Source organism: Cyclopterus lumpus, chromosome 19, assembly GCF_009769545.1.
Source record: "Cyclopterus lumpus isolate fCycLum1 chromosome 19, fCycLum1.pri, whole genome shotgun sequence".
Taxonomy (NCBI): Eukaryota; Metazoa; Chordata; class Actinopteri; order Perciformes; family Cyclopteridae; genus Cyclopterus; species Cyclopterus lumpus.
Genome location: NC_046984.1, coordinates 570,004 through 583,535, shown reverse-complemented (window position 1 = coordinate 583,535; position 13,532 = coordinate 570,004). Strand labels below are relative to the sequence as shown.

The following is a 13,532-nucleotide window of genomic DNA, read 5'->3' as shown; positions in this document are numbered from 1 at the left end:
CTCTGAGCTCCTTCATCAGGGTGTTCATGGTGTTACAGGAGGCCAAGCTGACTGAGCTGTGCAGTCCAGCAGGGTTCATTGTTTCTGTATGAGCAGAAGGTGTTGATGTGAGGACATCACAGGGCCAGTGAGTTCCTTCAGGTCTGGAGCTGCAGTGAATCAGCTTTTAATTCATTTAAACCAAATCCATTTCATCTTGAACTTTGCTTCTTTTTTAATTGAATATTTTATTTCTCCTCTCTCCTGAGCAGTGTCCCTCGGATCATTTATTGATTTGGAAGAATCTGTCCCAAGACAAGATGAAGAGCATGGAGCTGCAGTTAACATGTCACTGTAGCGTGAACACAATGGCACTCAGTGGACACACTGACAACAACTTCCCCCTGAAAGACAAACACAGTCCCCTAAGCAACGGCCTGATTAATGCAAACACAACATTACTATGGAGACCGGGACACAATCAGTTGAGCTCACACAGTGACCCGGACCGCAGAGCGACCCGCGTCATGGAGGAGCCCCCTGCCGAGGACCGGAGACTGGACTTCATAGCGGGTTATGTGCTGCGGACTCTGAAAGTGAAGCAGGGCGCGTGGCAGAAGTGCGTGTCCAGCGAGGACAACCGACAGCTGCTGCAGGAGTTCCTGGACGGGGCCGAGCAGAGGACCCTGGTGGTGTCCGTGACTGCGTCCGGGCTGCTGCTGCAGCCCGCCACCGCCTTCACGGCCGGCTCCCGGAACAAGGCGGTGTACTTCGTGAAGCCCGGCAGGACCGCGCTGCGGCCGGACTCCATGAAGGAGGACCTGGTCTACGGGGACTTGTCGTACGCTCCGCTGGACCAGTTCTCCGCACTGGTCGAGGAGGTGAGCAGAGCAGCGCCCCCCCCACAGCAGGACTGAGTGTCCTTTAATAGTAATGTGACTTTGACTGGACTCTGTTCCCCACTGTGACCCCAGTGACCTCCAGTAGGCCTGTAGTGGTGAAGCTCACTGAGTTCTAGTCACTATGTTAAAACAACATCTCCACAGTTATTTCACACAAGACACGGAGATTCATGGTGACCAGTCGAACAACTCTGTGATACATTACATAGGATACATATTGATATTCTTACTTCACCACTGGTTTGTAGTAACTCTATGGGTAACATATATTATTATTGTGTTAGTATGAACTCTTGAGATGGATTAGGTACTGATGTATTCAGTGAAGGGTTCCCTTTCTTTTTTGGTAGGCGGAGTTCCAGGTAATAAATAACCCAGCTGCAGTTTGTCTTCCAATACTCCGTGCTATAAAAGTGCTAATATATAATAATGATCGGAGTAATAATAAAATAAAATTGATGCTACAACAGTCCAACATATTACAGTGAACCACTACTAAGACATATTATCTATCAAAGTGTTTGCAGCGAAACGACACAACACAGGTGAGTGATGTGTACTGTCATTAAGGTGGCATGCTGTAAGCATAATATATACTAAAACAATCTAGGTTCCTAATAAGGCCTAACCCAAAGATGGATTGATGGCCTGAAAGCCCCCTAACCTTTAATGGTGCATAAAGTCGGCCTCTTAAGCACATTTGTAAATAATTACATGATTACACGCACTAATTACCAGACAGTGACCTGGAGCCCTGTTGCAGTTGCTCACTTCGCCCGTTCTAAATCCATCCTGGCTGTTTCTATGTGAAAGCTTTTGTTACTTGAAGTTTGACACATGAACATTTTGCATAAAGAAATTGCATACATTTGAATGAGATTAGTGAATACGATATAATGCTATAGATTAAACTACCAAATAGTTAATTTGAGCTCCACCTCAGCGAGTCGAAAGGTATTCCAGGACACCCTGTCAGGACACTTGTTCCGGAATACAGTTTTCCTAATGGGAACTTCTAAACTGTTGGGATCTGATTAGTCTGGAAGAGTTTGAGAGAAGCCCCGGTCAGTCATCCTCTTTATTTTACTCATAATATAATACAATATGATATTTCCTTAAATAACACTGACATAATGGGTACTTTTATTTTGAAAACGTACTCAGTCAAATTCTGAATGCACCAGTTTGACTTCCTCCTCCTCCTCCTCCAGGTTGTGGCCCCACTGCTGTCTAACAGTAGGAACCACTCTGAATGGCCCCAGGTGGTGACTCAGGACGTCAGACGCCACGTCCACTCCCTCAGGACCGATGTGTTTGTGGTGTCCGGCCAAGTCCAGGGCAAGACGCTGCTGCCCCTCCCTGCAGGCTCCGAGAGACTAGAGCAGGCTGCCTTGGAGACGGATAAAAGGCAAACAAACACAGGAGACAGAAAGGTTTGGGTCAAAGCATTGTCATTTTTCCCATGGTGAAAGTAATCGGTTCCCTTGTGAAACTTCACAGGGGGGAAGTAGCGGATCAGAGCATCATCCACTCCTTGGAGTCGGCAGTGATCGAGTGGAGCCATCAGATCCGTGGTGTGCTGAAGAAAGACTCCTCTGAGGCTCTGCTGGAGGGCAGAAACCCCACACCGCACACCGAGCTTCTCTTTTGGAAGAACAGGTCAGTTACACTCTGAATATCCACCGGCGGCTTCTAAACAGCACTCCTTCCAGTGCCGTTAATGTGTGAACATGGCACGTCCCCACAGGACCTCAAAGTTCAATTGCTTTAGAAGTTCTTGATGGTGAAACTAATTATTTGAGATCCAGAACACCTGTGCTATCAAGTGAAAATGTAATTTGGAGCCCGGCGCTGTCTTTTGACTTTTTTGTTGAACTTACATAGCAGAATGATGTCTTAAGAGGCCTATATCCTCTACTTCTATCATTAGTTTTTCGTCTGCACTAATGTGATGAAAGTGTGTTAGTTCTTTACTACTTTACTCCGGTTACACAAACACTTGATAATTCAGCAAAGCTATGTTGTAATTTACTCACATTTAAATCACTGAATAAACTGCCTAGTGGTGAATAAACAACTCCCGGAGATAATGCAGATGCAAGTTTCAACAGCTCTCAAAGTGGACCGTTTTATTCATTCATGTACAGACCTACAAACGTTGAACATAAAATAGACCTGGAGGGAGAGAGGCCGCAGTATATTTGAGGGGAAAAAGTTCATCTCCATAAGGAATGAAGTCCCACAACACAATACAGGCTCAGCGATAGGGTAAGGAGATGAGTTTCCTCCTTAGGGTGGTCGGGCTCAGCCTTAGAGATATGGTAAGGAGATGAGTTTCCTCCTTAGGGTGGTCGGGCTCAGCCTTAGAGATATGGTAAGGAGATGAGTTTCCTCCTTAGGGTGGCCGGGCTCAAAGTTGAAACAACGCTGAGTTGCGAAAGCCAATCAGCGTTGAGATGCTCCGCCCGTCATCACTGACGTCGTGCCGTTGGTGAATCTAACTGGCTGCTGCTACTCTAGTAGCGCTGGAAGCGGCAGTCATTCAGACGTAGTCGGTGAAAGTCACCGAGCTGTGTGAGCCCACGGGTGATGTTATGAACCCAAACACGAGGACGGTTGACATTTGTGGGATGTCCACAACAAGTATCAAGCAGAAATAGTGGTTATTTCTTCCATGGTGGATGGCGCAAAGGATAACTGTTTCCACGGAGTAAAGCCACCGAGATAAGCCACGACCCCTCTAAAGGCACGATTGAGGTGAATAAACCAACAATTATTGTAGCTGTGCCTACAGTGTATGATTGTTAGTTAGACCCAGATTGTGGCCTTCTACAAATGTGACAGAAATTGTTCTTTTTCCTTTAAAGATATGCAGATCTTGAGTGCATCCACGCCCAGCTCAGAGCCTCCAAGGTGAAGAAGATGGCGATGCTGTTGGAGGCTGTGGAGAGCAGCTATTCCCCTGCGTTTTCTAGCATGCAGCAGGATGTGCGAGCAGGTAATGACAGCATTTATGCACCTGACTATATAGAGACATAAAATGAAGCCAGCTTTCTGGGGTGTAGCACATGCTGGGTTGAAGTGTGATTTATGATAGATCAAGTAGTATTTTGAGGTTGCATTGACTGTGACCACATCTTCACTCCCCAGCATTGGAGGAGGCAACGGACATCTGCACCTACCTGAGGCCCCTGCAGCGTCTGTTTGAGGACATGGAGAGCGCAGATTTTCCTGATGTGAGGCGTCAGATCGGCCCTCTGATGCACACAGTGTGCTTGGTGTGGGCCAACTCCAGATACTACAACACCCCAGCACGCCTCTTGGTTCTGCTGCAGGAGACCTCCAACCTCCTCATACAGCAGGTCAACTGCAGTCTCAATCCAAGAGCTTGTTTCCCTTTTTTTTTTTGTGGTTACCATCTTTTTCTTGCTAAGAAGTCATTAATTAAGTATAATTCAATTACATTTATTTTGTATAGCCCAAAATCAAAAAATACAAATGTACAATCTGTACACATACGACATCCCTGACCTTTGACCTCACATCGGATCAGGAAAAACTCCCCAAAAATAACCTTTCACAGGGAAAAAAGGGAAGAAACCTTCAGGAGAGCAACAGAGGAGGATCCCTCTCCCCGGATGGACAGATGAATAGATGTCATGTGTACAGAATGAACAGCATTAGAGAGTTACAACACATTAAATGAATATGAATCTACCAAAAATATCAGTAACAGTGAATGTAATACTGTAGAATAATAATGATAGCAGTAAAGGTATTGGCAATACTAATAGCAATGTAAATAATGATAATATCAGTAGGTGTCAGGTAGGACCAGGGTCCAGATAAAGATAATATATGTACTTTATTCATCCCCTGGGGGAAATTTCTTTGAAGCAGCAGCAAACATATTTACATATATACAATACCATTAAATTAAATAAAATAGCAGGACAGGACATATTACATTTAAGAATTTAAATAATAAAGGAAAATCACCATCCATGTTAACTTGTGAGGAAAGAAAGCACAAAGAAGAAGTGGAGTTAGTAATGTGCATTACGTGCATGAATTCATACAGAAGGAGAGAGAGAAGGGCGTCAGCAGGGCAATGGCAGGAGGCCGGACCAGGTCTGGATAGAACTGCATTACTATGGTGTTCTGAACAGCACAGAGTGGGTGGTACTGAGATTTGTCTTTTCTTTACTCTTCCCTGTCCATGTTACTGTTCCCTTGTGTTCCGTTTTTTGCTGCCAGAAATGTGAAGAGTACCAGAACTTGTGTCCCAGGGGTATATTAACCCACAGGCCCTCCTCAAAGCTGCTCTCTCTCTGGGGTGTGAACGCATCCTGTGGCGTTTAAGTACCCACAGTGCACATAACAGACTACACAGAGCTATATATCGATAGAGTCAGGAGACAATTCACACATTCCAACCAAGAAAGACTCCTCATTTTTACATTTCAGTTTGTGTATGTTTTAAACAAACTTGAAGAAGATGTTTAAAGATAAAGAAAGAAGGATGACAGCAGGTCCAGGTGGTGAGGTTACTGTTCACAATACAGGTCAGGGAGTCCCTGGGTGGTTAGAGGTGTGCTGCCCCAGGACAGTAATGGGGATTATTAGATACACATGTATCTGTTACTATAGCAACAACTAACCTTACTGTTCTCCAACACCAGGCCCGGGTGTATGTAGTCCAAGAAGAGGTTCTGAGAGGAGAGGTTTCAGAGAATCTCCTGAAGGTGCAGACAAGCCTGGAGATACTGCAGCTCTTCAGGAGCACTTATGAGGACCGGAGGGCCAATCTGAGCCAGTACCAGAGGAACGGGAGCTTTGTGAGACCGTGGGACTTTTCCCCGTTGTTGGCCTTCTCTGGACTTGACCGCTTTATTAACAAAATCAGGACCATTAAGGTGAGTATGCAAATATTATGCATTACTCGGAAGGTGGCGAATAATTTATGTATGTCGTATTTGGTACAGTGTGTGGATTGAGATGCCAAAGTTGAACTTGCCTTACGTTAAAGACCAGGGCCCTATTTCTCGTACGTGGCTCAACTAAGTCGATCAAGTCCTATTAGCCAGCTAAGATTAACAAGATGGACATCAGGCTATCCCGGTTTCTCAAAGGCTGATCCACCCTCAAACCATCTCGAGCCAGACGTCAGTTCACAGGATAGTTGCGCGTGTCCGTCTGACTTCAAAAAGGGGGAAGCGTCGATCACCGAATCCATGATTTACTAACAGCACAAAGGCAAATAAACTCAAAGGAAGAGACTCTTTTTCTCCACTGAGGAGCAGGAGATGATCATGAACGTATGAGGAATTCCAGACCATAATTATGGCAAAATCTAATCAATTCATTGACTTCACTTGCGCTGGAGAGGGGGCGTGGCTTATCTCCATGGAAACATGTATAACTTCCGCCATTCACCATGGATTAAAAAAATAACCACTATTTCTGCTTTATACTTGTTGTGGAAATCCCACAAACGTCACAACATCTAATGCCCTTGTGTTTGGGTTCATAACATTAATATCATATATATATATATTTATACATATCAGCCGCAGGCTCACACACCTCGGTAACTTTCACTGACTACGTCTAGATAAGTGGATGAAAATCCTCTTTACTCACAACTCACATCCATTCGTCTGTACATTGACTTTCATGAATATACTCAACGCAGCATCAGTGTTGGGAAAATGTATCGGCTCATTTTAAGAGCCTCATTCTTTAAATGTGCCTGCTGGCAGCCGGCGGAATGGCATGCATCATCCAATGAGATCTAAAATAACTCTCTCAACTCTTTCAGAACAATAGATAATATATATTAAGTGTATATTCATGTATGTGGAGATGAACATAGCACTTTTATTGCATTTACTCGGACATGGCCAGAGAACCTAATGAACTCATCCATGAGTTCCACCAAAACCACGATGTTCTGCATCGCCGACACTGTAGAACAATGTACCACAATGTACCACAATGCACCACACTGAACAACAATGTACCACACTGAACAACAATGCACCACTGTAGAACAATATACCACAATGTAGAACAATGTACCACAATGCACCACACTGTACCACACTGTACAACAATGCACCACACTGTACCACAATGCACCACACTGTACAACAATGTACCACAATGTACCACAATGCACCACACTGTACAACAATGCACCACACTGAACAACAATGTACCACACTGTACAACAATGTACCACATCATACAACAATGCACCACACTGTACAACAATGTACCACATCGTACAACAATGCACCACACTGTACAACACTGTACAACACTGTACAACACTGTACAACACTGTACAACAATGTACAAGAATGCACCACACTGTACACCAATGTACCACACTGTACAACAATGTACCACATCGTACAACAATGCACCACACTGTACAACAATGCACCACACTGTACCACACTGTACCACAATGCACCACACTGTACACCAATGTACCACACTGTACAACAATGTACCACATCGTACAACAATGCACCACACTGTACCACAATGCACCACACTGTACACCAATGTACCACACTGTACACCAATGTACCACACTGTACAACAATGTACCACATCGTACAACAATGCACCACACTGTACAACAATGCACCACACTGTACACCAATGTACCACACTGTACAACAATGTACCACATCGTACAACAATGCACCACACTGTACAACAATGCACCACACTGTACCACACTGTACCACAATGCACCACACTGTACACCAATGTACCACACTGTACAACAATGTACCACATCGTACAACAATGCACCACACTGTACCACAATGCACCACACTGTACACCAATGTACCACACTGTACACCAATGTACCACACTGTACAACAATGTACCACATCGTACAACAATGCACCACACTGTACAACAATGCACCACACTGTACACCAATGTACCACACTGTACAACAATGTACCACATCGTACAACAATGCACCACACTGTACAACAATGCACCACACTGTACCACACTGTACCACAATGCACCACACTGTACACCAATGTACCACACTGTACACCAATGTACCACACTGTACAACAATGTACCACATCGTACAACAATGCACCACACTGTACAACAATGCACCACACTGTACGCCAATGTACCACACTGTACCACAATGCACCACACTGTACAACAATGCACCACACTGTACAACAATGTACAACAATGCACCACACTGTACAACAATGTACCACATCATACAACAATGCACCACACTGTACAACAATGTACCACAATGTACCACATCATGCAACAATGCACCACACTGTACAACAATGTACCACAATGTACCACATCATGCAACAATGCACCACACTGTACCACATCATACAACAATGCACCACACTGTACAACAATGTACAACAATGCACCACACTGTAGAACAATGTACCACATCATACAACAATGCACCACACTGTACAACAATGTACCACACCATACAACAATGTACCACAAGGCTCTGCATACAGTCTGTGAGACAGTCAATGACCGGCTGCGGCATGTAGTGTTCAATGTAGGCTCCAGAAGGTCTGTAATAAATGATTCCTTGAGGGCAGGATCGATAGCGCTCGTATAGGAAGTCATTATGACGTGATAACGGATGTTGGCGATCTCGAAGAACTCTCTCCCTATGAAACGTTAATCTAACTAATATCACTCCTTCATCAATGAGGAAGTGAGCTGCCACTTTCTTCAGGGGGAGTGGTCAGATTATCCAGCTAAACTGAATGAGCCTGCGCTGGAGCAGGTTCAAATTTTTGGATGTGTTGCTATGGTGATTTTGCCAAACTTGGTTTGAGGAACCGAAAAGCCTGTCTTGTGCAATCTCATCCGGAAAATTATCCCGCTAACCATGTTAGCCAGGTACGAGAAATAGGGCCCAGATCTTTCTTTACAGTGAAACTGTAGTTTAGCTTGATTAGCCTCCCTTTTCCCGATAGGACATCCTGTTGACGGCTGTAGACCTGCTGAAGCTCGAGAAACTGGAGATTGGAGGCGTCCGAGGCCGAGCCCTCAGCCTGCAGGTCCAGTTGCTCTACCGAGAGTTCCTGGACACTTACAAACGATTCACAGAGAAGCCCTACGACTGCTTGGACGTCAACAACAGGGTACGAAGGATGGTTTGGTTCACTTCGTCAGTTCATTTTTTACAAAAGGTTTTATGAAATACAAAACACAGGCTACAGGCTGAATACTAGGACATGCTCTTTTCTTCCCAGCGTTTGTGGAGCAGACGTTATCTCTGACTAAATGAAATGACGTTTTTTTCAGTGCCATCTAGTTGCTTAAGAAAAATGTTCCTGAGTTATACCAAGAAAAGCAATTTAATCTGCTTGTAAGACCCAGTCAGTGCTCCCCGCTGGATGGCTTAGAGTCAGTGAGTTGTGAAAAGGAATTTGCTGTGCTGGCTCCGTGTTAGTGCGCACTGCTGTGGTCTAGCTGAGCTATTTGCCCTGCAGGAGTATGAAGATGATGTGAGGGAGTTCAAACTTAAGGTGGATGACACAGACCGACGACTAGGAGCCATCTTCTGTCAGGCCTTTGAGGACGCCCCCGGACTGGAGCACATCTTCAAGGTCTAGGAACTTAATCACACACACACACACACACACACACACACACACACACACACACACACACACACACACACACACACTGAAGCCCTTTGACTTATCTGACGTCTGCAGGTTCTGGATATGTTTGGTGGCTTGTTGGAGCGACCCTTAGTGGCCACAGATGCTCTGGAAAGATACCCTCTCCTTGTGTCCATGTTTGAGAAAGAGCTGGACTGCTGTAAACACCTCTACAACAAACACTTCCACACTGCAGAGGAGCTGGGTGAGAGTTACACAGAGAGCTTCTGCAGAGCGTGGCTGGGAGGTCAAACCACTTCAGGCATACATTAACCTTTAGACTGTTGGGCTGAGGTATGGAGATGAAGATAGGGATGTTTAGGTCCAGTTTAGAGATGACCAGGCTTACTGTTCAATGTGATGAAACCCAACATTCAAGTTTTAAAATACCCAGCTTTGAGTTTTCAGTCTCATCAACAAATCCAGCGGCAGCGTTGTCTGTTGCCTCTGAATCTTTTGTATTTTTTTCCATTCACCTCCATTGTTTTGGGGTGGAGGTGCAAAAATCTTAAAACTTGGGGAAGTCTAATCTAAACTATCTGCATGAATTGATAGCACTAGAGATAATGTGTTTTTGTGATTTAGGTTAGGCCAGTATTGTTTCATGCCATATCCATCTCCACATATTTCCTCTCATAACTCTACTGGGAACTCTGTAATAAATACACAGAACGGGAGAATGTTACTTTCATCTCTAGCCAACAGTAAGATCCGTAAGAACGCTCAAAGGGCACATTGGCTGTTGTATAGTGAGATGTGTTTGTGTCAGGACTGTGTGGGACGTTAATTGGACTTGATAGACAGCTCCCTTGCTGTCCTTTCACTTCGATTGACTGTGTTAAAGCAACTCACCCTGTTATCAGTCTTATCTGTACATTGACTTGTCGGATACACGCATTATCCAGCGTAGCTCTCCCAAACTCCAACGTCACTGTGCTAGCTTAATCTCACTGACTGGTTACTGACAGTAACTAATGATTGTTGACCTCCTTAGGTTGGACCCCACTGAATAAGAATATGCCAGCAGTAGCTGGCGGGCTGAGATGGGCCCAGCAGCTGCAGCAGCGCATCCAGATCCCCTTCTCCAGATTCAGACTCCTGTCCCACCCGTGAGTCTCCAACACAGCAGATTAAAACAAGAATGTTGGTGTGTTTATGCATTTCCAGTAGTCTCTGTGTGAATGAATCGCTCTGTGAGCTGTTACAGCTCTCAAAAATAATGTCATGGAATATTGATACTGGAACGCTATTGGATAAAACCTTTGCATCTTCCCTGCAGGTTCCTGGAGTCTGCAGAGGGAACCAGGGTCACCCAGAAGTATGAGGAGATGATGCAACTGCTAGACAGGTGTGTGTGGATCTTATCTCAGTGCATTACACTGTATGTCATCAGGCTTAGATGGAAGTGTTACTGAATGAAAAGAACAAAAATGAAGATTAAACAGAATAGACAGTGACAGAATAGGATGCCTCCTTATTGGACTGTAAATATCATAAAAGCAACATGAATCAGATATTAACTCGCTGATGAGTTTTCCCCTGTTAATTTACAGCGGGGCTGTTTTTATACCAAACACTTGTGATTGTGTTAGTTGAGTGTACAACATTTATGAAGCAGGCCCTGTGGACTAGCATGTGGACATGATTTATGTTCTCATTACTGTGGCGCTGCTCAGCAGATTATTTCACAGGACTCCTATAATCCCATATGCTCTGTGCTGCTCACTAATGTCAAGTGAGAAATGTTCTTTTAGACCACATCCAACATCATAACCTGCAAGATGAAGCTTCCCACTGTGTATATAGTCAGTGACAACAATCCCCAACATGAGCGAGTTCTGCCTCTTTGCCCTTTGCTACGAGGACACTTTAAGGTCACAACTTGACTTTGGGGGTCATGAAACAATCATGGCTAGTAAATTGAGATTCTGGATCCTTTTGAATCCTCATTACACACGTTTTCTTGTGATTTACTTCGCTCGAGAGACCCAATCTTTACTGTCATTTGTGCTTTTTAAAAATGTGATGCATTTTGGTAGCAGAACATAATGCATATGCCATGGTCACCATTTTTAACTTCTCTTAATGGGAATTTGTTGCTTGGATGATTATTAGTTTTAGGTTACAGTAATTGTTCAAATTGAGGAAGGTTAAAGGTTCGGGAATCAATCAAGTGCAAGTCCTTTACAAGTGTGCAAACACAAGAGCCCAGCAGTCTTTTATGAATGGGATGAGATGAACCTCCACACATCCAGACAGACAGCTATTCTTTATGCTTAATATCACTCCTCCTCATGTCCCCTCAGCCAGAGTAATGGAATGAGGAACAACACCTGTTCTTTGCCCTCAATTTACTCCCATCAGAAATTAGATCCCTTGTTATGCTGTAATAATCATTGCCGCTGCCTCCGATGAATGCCTCCATTATTATACCTATTCCAGTTGGGAACAGGACGGGCATGCTTACTCATTACCCCCACAGACAAAATGCAGTGTGATTTATGGCCATGACCAAGGCATTTGATTGCCTCTGCGTCTGCGGTGCCACTATCAGGAAATGAAGCTCACAGCAGAAATCCAATAAGGAGACCACAGTGCGCACTGAAGTTCTCATCATAATCGTGGCTATTTACAGATTGATATAGCTGTACCGAGCCCTGACATATTCTCTGTTCCCTGTCTCTCTCAAATGAATCAGCATTTATCGTCATATTACCCCCCGCCCCCCCCCGGCCTATCTAACCCACCTCCACAGCGTTATTGTCTGTGTGCTATTGACGAGCCAATCACACCTCTCATTTTGTTTACAACCTCCAGGGATTGGGGACAATGTCTCAATCATATGCCTTTTAGCCGTTTTATTTTTTGGACTTATTTTAATTGCTAGGCAAGGCCAGGCCAGTTTATTTATAGAGCACAATTCGTACACAAAGCAATTCAAAGTGCTTTACAGCTACATACAATTACAAAAAGGCAAATAAAATCATTCCATAAAAACAATCATTAATTAATTATATTAAAAGCGAAGAGTGCATATCAAATTCTTTCAGTTGTCAAATAGAACCGTTTTCAGCCTGGATTTAAACATTGTCAGAGTTGATGCCTGTCTCACATCTTCTGGAAGACCGTTCCAGATTTTAGCATAAAAGTGAAACGCAGCCTCTCCGTGTTTAGTCCTGACTCTGGACCAGCAGGAGACCACTCACTGAGCTTCTCAGAGCTCGAGATGGTTCATCTGGCTCTAACATGTCACACATGTACGTTGGTGCTAGACCATGAAGACATTTGTACACAAGCAGAGCTGATTTAAAGTCTATTCTCCGAGCAACAGGAAGCCAGTGCAAAGACCTGAGCACTGGACTAATATGGTCGTATTTCCTGGTTCTAGTCAGGACTCGAGCAGCAGTGTTCTGGATGTACTGCAGCTGTCTTACAGCTCGTTTAGAGAGCCCAGTGCTGTAGGAGCCGCTGTGGTCGAATCCCTCGCTGGGGCCTTGGGTGGCGAGGGAGGAGCCCTTCTCTCGCTCCTCTCTTCTCTCGGTGGCAGCACGGGATCTGGTCTAGACCTTTTCTGATGCCTCAGAGCGTGGAGGAGGTTATCTGTCAGTCGTCTCACTCCACCTCTGTTCAGGTGTGGGCCTTTTCCTTTAAACAGATCGCCTCTTTGCCAGAAATAATTGAAGTTGTCAATGAAGTGCAGTCCTCTGGATTCACAGACTTTGGACAGCCATGTTTCTGTTATCCACAGCACCCACGTGCACAATCAGCTGTTTCACCCCTTGGTGTTTTGACACTTCCTCAGGAAGTATTTTTGTGATGTCAGAGACACTTGGATAGCTGCAAGTAGCTGTTCTGTTTATGTTTATATTAGATATGGCTCCGCCTCCAAGCACAAGAGTATCTTTGACCTTGACACTCGGCAGTTATTCTATCGATC

At 44.5% G+C, this 13,532-nt stretch overlaps 1 protein-coding gene across 1 annotated transcript in view; it reads left to right on the top strand.

Annotated features, from left to right (window-relative positions):
• The first annotated feature begins 506 nt into the window (after nt 1-506).
• Nucleotides 507-13,532, top strand: part of LOC117748529 (dynein heavy chain 9, axonemal-like) — a 143,871-nt gene continuing 130,845 nt past the window's right edge. Inside the window, 11 exon segments of the mRNA XM_034558362.1 lie at nt 507-860; nt 2,093-2,289; nt 2,382-2,540; nt 3,749-3,879; nt 4,032-4,243; nt 5,564-5,797; nt 8,903-9,070; nt 9,422-9,538; nt 9,650-9,800; nt 10,590-10,704; nt 10,875-10,943. Of these exon segments, the coding sequence (XP_034414253.1) occupies nt 507-860; nt 2,093-2,289; nt 2,382-2,540; nt 3,749-3,879; nt 4,032-4,243; nt 5,564-5,797; nt 8,903-9,070; nt 9,422-9,538; nt 9,650-9,800; nt 10,590-10,704; nt 10,875-10,943 (1,907 nt within the window).